Source organism: Otolemur garnettii, unplaced genomic scaffold (genome assembly GCF_000181295.1).
Source record: "Otolemur garnettii isolate 467f Iridium unplaced genomic scaffold, OtoGar3 scaffold00127, whole genome shotgun sequence".
Taxonomy (NCBI): domain Eukaryota; kingdom Metazoa; phylum Chordata; class Mammalia; order Primates; family Galagidae; genus Otolemur; species Otolemur garnettii.
The window spans coordinates 4,745,923-4,753,537 of NW_003852522.1; the positions used below are offsets into that span (position 1 = coordinate 4,745,923).

At 52.0% G+C, this 7,615-nt stretch overlaps 2 protein-coding genes across 2 annotated transcripts in view; one reads left to right on the forward strand and one right to left on the reverse strand.

Annotated features, from left to right (window-relative positions):
• The window catches only part of NDUFA11 (NADH:ubiquinone oxidoreductase subunit A11), an 8,144-nt gene extending 5,557 nt beyond the window's left edge, over positions 1-2,587 (reverse strand). The window contains exon 1 of the mRNA XM_003797982.3: positions 2,413-2,587. Coding sequence (XP_003798030.1) covers positions 2,413-2,509 — 97 coding nt within the window. The 5' untranslated portion in view covers positions 2,510-2,587. The remainder of the gene's footprint in view (positions 1-2,412) is intronic.
• Positions 2,588-3,756: 1,169 nt separating this feature from the next.
• On the forward strand, positions 3,757-6,550 carry VMAC (vimentin type intermediate filament associated coiled-coil protein). The gene is given in 7 exon segments (XM_003798055.3): positions 3,757-3,768; positions 3,924-4,014; positions 4,017-4,088; positions 4,091-4,127; positions 5,726-5,785; positions 5,787-5,824; positions 5,827-6,550. Coding segments are annotated over 7 exon segments (516 nt in total). The 3' UTR covers positions 6,033-6,550.
• Positions 6,551-7,615: the final 1,065 nt, after the last annotated feature.

Genomic DNA, 7,615 nt, shown 5'->3' on the forward strand with positions numbered 1-7,615 from the left:
AGAGATGGGGTCTCACTATGTTGCCCACACTGGTCTCAAACTCCTGGGCTAAAGCAAGCCTTCCACCTTAGCTTCCCAAAGTGCTGGGATTACAGCCACGAGCCTAAAGATTCTTATTCAGAGGGGACTGCCTGAAAACTGGTAAGTCCAAATCCAGGGCGAAGCCAGCCTCGAGAGTCTTATAACCTCTCAGCCCTAAACTAGATTCAGCAATGACTCCAGAAATCAGCCATGGAGTGACCCCTGGGGAAAAACTTACCAACACCATTCCTGTAAGTCAGTAGTTCCAGCCAAGGATCCCCAGCTCATGGAGCATCCTGATTCAGCAAGTGCCCCGCTACTCACTGTCCCCTCCCCCAAATCCTTGAACTGGGAGCAGAGGACTTGGAACCCCCCTGACTATTCCACAAAGGCTAGGGACTGCACCCACTCCTCCAGCAGTAATCCAACTCAGTAACTGCCAAATCCCACCTCGTCAGAAGCCCTCTCAATAGCTTCCAAAAGACCCCCCGCCTGCTCTACCCACTGCCATCTCCCTCTGACTCATGAAAACCTTTCAAACACCATGTGTGTGCATTCATTCATTCAGTTACTGTCCTTTACTCCTTTATTTTTTCACTGTTACTATGTGACCAAAAGGTGCCTCACTAGTTCACTCATTCACTCACAAAGTTGCTATGTGCCCAAGAGGTACCTCATTCATTCATTCATTCCCAGTTATTAAGGGCTCAGGGTGGCACCTGTGGCTCAAAAGGGTAGGGCACTGGTCCCACATGCCGGAGGTGGCGAGTTCAAACCCGGCCGTGGCCCAAAAAAAAAAAAAAAAAAATGGCAAGGGCCCACAAGGGACTGGGCTCTGCGAGCACTGCCATCCAGGATCCCCATTTGAAGGAAGTCAGACACAAACCAAGTTATCTCCCTCAGATGAGGAATGAGGGGAGGCTTGAAATGAAGTTGAGTGAGGCAATAAGGGGAGGACGCAGAAACACGTTTAGGCCAAGTCCTGTATGCTAAGTGGAGTTGGCCAGTGAAAATTTCGGGGATAGTGAGCACAGGCACAGTGTTTCCCTGGAAGACCCCACAGACCTGTTGGTCCTCAATATGTACCTTTTCAACAACTCCCCATTCAAGCAGACTACATGTAACCCCATCCCCTGGGACTTCCCTTTCTCCTGGAGACCCTCCATAACTGATGCTCTGGGCACATTCCTAGGGGCAGCGGTTCTCAACCTGTCGCAACTCCTTTGTTAACAGTGAAAATACATTGCGGCATTAGGAAGGTTGGGAACCACTACTCTAGGGGCAGGTCAGCAGACCTGGATTTGCAGCATTGCCCTAAATGACTCTGGGGCAATAAATATACTTCTACCTTCAGTTCCCAGCTCTGAGAAATGAAGATATGAGTGGTCTGTCCACCCTAATCCAAATGCCTCCCAATGAAGACTCAACTTTTGCCAGGCCCTGTTTCAGAAATTGGAAAGATGGAGGTGACCCAAACCATCACATCTACCTTTTGAGGAGACGAAGAATTAACAGAGACTATGTCTGTGAATGCTCAGGCTGGCCAGTAGGAGACTCTGGTGTCTCCCCTACTAGGGGATGTGGGTCCCCTCATGCCCCTACAAGGCTACCCACCTATTAGCTCTTGATTCACCTCATATGGAACCCCTCTGGTGGCACCAATAAAAGTTCGGAAGTCCCTGACGACTTGCCCTTCAATCCTGGAAAGACTTCGTTTTACCCTCAAACTTTATCAAGCTTCTGTTCCCCCTCAGGCACCCCAATAATGACCAGTGACCATCGATCTCAAAGTTGTCCCGTTGGCAAATCTCATGACCCCTTAACTCCTTGATTCCGATAATGGTCCCCGTCTGCTTCACAGCTTCCCCGAAGCCTGGCGATAGCTTCATCAATAACCTCTTAACACGGCTCGGCGCCTGTAGTTCAATGGTTAGGGCGCCGGCCACCTGCACCAGGGGTGGTGGGTTCGAACGCGGCCCGGGCCTGCTAAACAACAACTGCAAATCGCCTGAGCCCAGAAGTTGGAGGTTGCTGCGAGCTGTGATGCCACAGCACTCTACCGAGGGCGACATAGTGAGATCCTGTCTCAAAATAATAATAATAATATCTTCATGTCTCCCCCCAGACCGCCAGCACCCAGGAACCGCTCTTGACGAACCCAGTGACCAGTTCGTCACATGCACCACGACTGCCCAGTGCCCCCCAACCCGGCTCGACTCCCCCACAGCACGTCTATCTCACACAGGAGTCCTCCATGACTGCTCCATATACCCCGGTGACGACCACATGCCACGCCGGGAGATCCCCTGGCCCTCGGGGCCTACTCGGACAGCCCCAGTGACCCTAAGAACTCCCTTCGCCCTCCACCCTCAGGGCCCGGCTGGCGCTCACCAACGGCACCGCCGATACTGGTGCTAGCGTAGGCTTTGCGGTGGCAGTCGGTGCCATCTGGAATGTCCCAGTACTGACGGAGGAGCCTCCGCGCCATGGTAGCCCACCTGTGGGCACCGCACAGCTGACCCTGCCGGCGCTCCGCACCCCAAAGGACAGCCGCCACTGGCTCACGCGAGACTTCCAGGGCTGCGTGCGCAGCCTCCCGGGAGGACGAGCCAGCAACAAGCGCGCAACTTTATTGAGCGCCGTGGACACGGACACGGGTTGTACGAACGCGCCGGGGGCGGGCCTGGCATAACAGAGCAGCACGTGCACCGCCCCCGCCCCGGGCCAATTCCCCGAGGGGGAACTGAGGCGTACTGCGATGACTAAGGACAAGTTCCGCTAGTCCCAGCTCAGGAGGTCCCATGTTAGGGATGATTTGACTACTGCAGGTGGTGCCCGATGGCCGGGGCTGTGATAGGTGGTAGGCCCACATTCAAGTGCCGATTAGGACACGCAGCAGGCCTACTCTCGGCCTACGCTTGATAGGAGTGAGACCTAATTATGGGGTGGGGCATGGCGGAGACGTGGTCACTCCCAGAGCCAGAATCTGTGTGGGGCGTGGTCATACCCTAGTTGTAAAGCTGGAGTTTGAATAGCCGGCGACAGTTTGGGGGCGTGGCCAGATTCAAGGGCGGGGCTTACTGGAAAAGCGACCAATCCTTGTGCTAGAATCCTAGCAGGACATTACCTAGGTCCAATCGACAGCTTGTTCAAACCCTCGGATGCAGGAAGTACACTTGCGCTTGTGTTGGGGGTGTGGCCAGAACCGGGGGCGAGGCAGTGCCCTTGACAAGCTGTAGTTCTAGGTCTGGACCAATCCTGGTGTTTATTTTTTTTCTTTTATTATTATTATTATTTTTTTGAGACAGAACCTCAAGCTGTCCCCCTGGGCAGAGTGCCGTGGCATTACAGCTCACAGCAACCTCCAACTCCTGGGCTCAAGCGAGTCTCCTGCCTCCGCCTCCCTCCGCCTCCCTCCGCCTCCCAAGTAGCTGGGACCACAGGCCCCCCGCCACAACGCCCTGCTATTTTTTGGTTGCAGCCGTCATTGTTTTGGCGGGTCCGGGCTGGGGATTCGAACCCGCCACCTTAGGTGTACGTGGCTGGCGCCTTAGCCGGTTGAGCTATAGGCGCCGAGCCCCTGGTGTTTATTTTAATTAAGATCTTGTCTGGAAGGTGAGACAGATCCCATTTCCAGAGCCTGAGCGCAGGAAGACCCTGGAGGACATTGGGCATGGTCTGTCAAGACTTTGACCAATCTTGGAGTTAGGCAGGGCTCAGGGGCGGAGTTTCAAGATGCCGGAACCAGTAAGGAGGTTCAGGTTGGAGGAAAGGCAAGCTGGCCCTGGAGGTGGAGTTCAATAAGGGCCATGGCCAATCACGACGAGGTTCTGAAGGACGGGGTTGTCGCAGGGTGGAGGACTTGCTGGTTTGGGGCGGTCCGGGGGTGTGGCTATGCCTAGATTGCCCCCGGAACCACGTCTGCCCCTCCTTCCCTGTAAATCCGGGAGGCGAACGCACACCTGACGGCCGTGTACCGGAGCGCCGCGGAGCTGGGAGAGCACTAGACACGGCGGAGCGCACGGTGCACTCCCAGGCTGAGAGCCTGGCACGCCACGACTAGCAGCTGCAGCTGCCCTGGACGAACTGGGATGCGCCAAGGACCGGTGAGGTCCAGTGGACTTCTCGGAGGAAATGGGCGGAGGCGGAGCCGAGTTTGGAAAGCAAGCAAGGGCAGGGGGAACCGTGTGCATTCAATGTGGAAGCTGGCCTGCTGGTAGGATTGAAAAAAGAAATACCAAAAAACGAATTAGTCATTAGTATGTAAAGTTGAGAGATGTGACCCAAGTGTGGATCTCTAATTTCAAACAGGGCTAGGGTGACCAGATTTTAACATTGGCAAAGCGGGACAACATGGCCCGGGGGCGAGGCAGGGCAGGGCCTGACAACAAAGCAAACTTTGATGAGCAGTTCTCGATAATCACTTCTCAACAATTATTACAGTTGTTATTATTACAGTTTAACATTATAAAATTAACAAAAATAATATAAATTCACATTCTGGAGAAATAGCCACATGGCAGGCGAAAACCATATATTCCCTTCCTGTTCTCCCGCCCGTTCATGCATTCTTTCCAAAAATTGGGACTTTTTTAAAATGCCACTGGACGTGGGACAAATTGTTAAAGAGCAGGACGTCTGGTCACCCTAAACAGGGCCCACTTTACTACACGCAGAATCAACTGGTACTGAGTGGCACAGGGACTACTGACCACCAGTCATAGGCATCGGAAGCTATAGTAGGCTCTTTAGCGGGAGGATGGAATTATATCAGCATTTTTGAAGAGTCCCTCTGGCAGCTGAGGATTGAAAGGGATGAGATAAGACAAGCACCCAGAAAGGAGGGAGGAGCTTGGGCCTCGGTGGAAAATGATTATTAATTCAGAGCTAACGGGATGCATTCATTCACTCATCTTTATGGAACATCTACTTTGTGCCAGGCACCGTGCTGGGTTGGCACTTACATCAATTGGTAAGACTTACACAGCCCTGCCCATAGGGAGTTCACAGTCCAGTGGGGAAACAGACACATCACTGGGTGGTTACAGCACCAGTAGTTAAGGACTTTGAAGGCGGGGCACATAGGGACCTGAGAGGTCTCAAAGGTCTCTTCTTGGAAGAGGCACAAGTGGAAAAAGATGTTGGGGGTAGAGGGAACCACAGGAAGAGTGAGGAGCAGTGATGAAGGCTGTCTTAGCTTGGGCTGCCATAAAAAAAACTACTATAAAATTGGTGGCTTAAACAACAGATTTATTTCTCACAGTTTTGGAGGTGAAGTCTGAGAAGAGAGTGCCCCCAGGGCCAGGTTGTAGTGAAGGCTGTTTTCATGGTATGGGGCTGCTGCCTTCTCCCTGCATCCTCATATGGCAGAGACAGCCATGAGTTCTCTGGTTTCTCTTCTTATAAGGGTATTTACTAATCTCATTGTGGGGGCACCTGATAATGACCTTATCTAACCCTAATTACCTCCCAAAGGTCTCATCTCCCTCATCTCCAAATACCTTCCCAGTGGGGGTTGGGGGTTATTGAATTTAGAGGAAGATAACAAACACTGAGTTCAATAATGTGAAGGACCCCAAGGCAGAGGGAGGTGTAGAGACTTTATCTCCAAAGATAATGGGGAGCCTCAGGAGAGTCAGGAGATGGGAGGAACAGACCCTCTGATGCCCAGGACTGTAACCACCTCATCTTGCCTTCCTGCCAGTGAGATTACCACTCTCCAGGAGCAGCTGCTGACTTCTGAGGCTACTGTCCATAGCCTGCAGGCAGAGGGATGAGTTCATCAGACACTTGGAGCCCCGGGCTGGGTGCTGCAGGACATCTGTCACTGCTGGCTGCCCCTGGCCAGGCTGCTGGCTCCCCTGGCTGAGGCTGAGTGCCTGGGACCTCTGCTAGCCAGTGACCCCAACCACCCACTCCCTGGTGTGCCTGGCCTACCCCTTGCTAATAGCACTGGGGAAGAAGGGGATATGGACCAGCTCCAGCCTGCGGTATTTGGGACTACAGTGTGAACCCGGAGACCGAAGGCCACTGTTTTGAGTGTCCTTAGCAGTCACCAGTGTTCTGGAGGGGACCCTGTGGCACAGCCATAATCTTGCCAAGCATCAAAAATAAGCTGAAAACTCAAAGTTTTCAAACAGACCCACAGGCCAAATGAGGATGTTTAATGCAGACAGAATTTTTTTCTTTGAAGTTCAAATCAATCACCCTTGTTAAAAATTGACAATGCTCATACAGAAATCTGGATTTCTGGCAAGATGGGGACATACTTGCTTAGATCTGAGTCTAGGGTGCCCTTTTAGCTTGGTGTGAGTTTCAGCTGGTCCCCTCACTTCTCTTAGGTTATCTGTCTGGCCCTTAAAGCATCTGAGTTTGAGACCTTTCCCTATGTCTGGTTGGAGGCAGATGGCAGCAAGTTTCACATTATTTGAGTTGTTCTGTCGCTTTTTCGTATTTCTCCTGAGGCAGCCCCCATCTCAGGTCTGAAGTTTTTTCTTTACCCCAGATCAGAATTGAGGACCTCTAAACCTCATGCCATTTTACATTGGGTAGATTTTTATTTTCCCCATTTTGTTTTCTTACCATCAGAATATATGCTCCATGAGGCCAGGGATTTCTCTGTCTGATTCCCTGTTTGTCTTCAGGGCCTAACACATTCCAGGAGCCCCAGCACGGTCTGTTGGTCCTGAAGGGAGCCAGTCCCTGTCCCAGCCAGTCTAGCTTTTGTAAAACGTAGCTACCTCATTTTTATATGCCTAGAGTATCTATTTTCTTAACTCCTTGTTTCTACGCTGTCCTTCTTGGCCCAGTGCATCATGGCACTTTGCCTTTTATCAAACCAGGGAAAGAGGCCTTGTGCCTTCCATGCCTGGCCTGGACAGCAATAGTTCTCCAGCCTCCTCACTCAGGAAATTCTTACACCAGGAACAGGTATGCAGTCTTTTCCAACCCAGGTGGTCAGTCATCCCAGCCCTCAGGATGGCACTGCATGAACACCTGGCCTCAAACGGTGACTCCCCTTAGTACAATAACAATGGCCCCATTTTCTCTTCCAGATAAATAAAGTGGGAGACTGTTTGTACAAAGGAGAGGCAGGCTGGGACCTGTCTTTGGCTAAGAATAAACCAGACGATTTCTTGGCCTTCTTCATCCTTTCTTCCTGGCAGGGCTCTGGAGAGATGGCCCTCTGTGTTGTTTGTGGTTCAGGCTGCAGCTCCCCTGGGTCTTGAGACATGAGGTACAGTTTAGGAAGCTTGTATCAGGCACTCTAAACACGTGATTGTGTCTGATCTTTGCAGCCACCTGTAGACACAGGCACGTGCCCTATTTTACAGTTGTGCAAAGTGAGGCTCAGAAAAGTGAAAAGAAACAGCCTCCAGTTGTGAAGGGCCACAGAACTTCCAACATTGGTGGAGGTTCTTGTTGAAATTTTTAACTCTTTGGCTCGGCACCTGTGGCTCAAGTGGCTAAGGTGCCAGCCACATACACCTAAGGTGGCGGGTTCGAATCCAGCCCAGGCCTGCCAAACAACGATGGCTGCAACCAAAAAATAGCCAGGTGTTGCGGTGGGTGCCTGTGGTCCCAGCTACTTGGG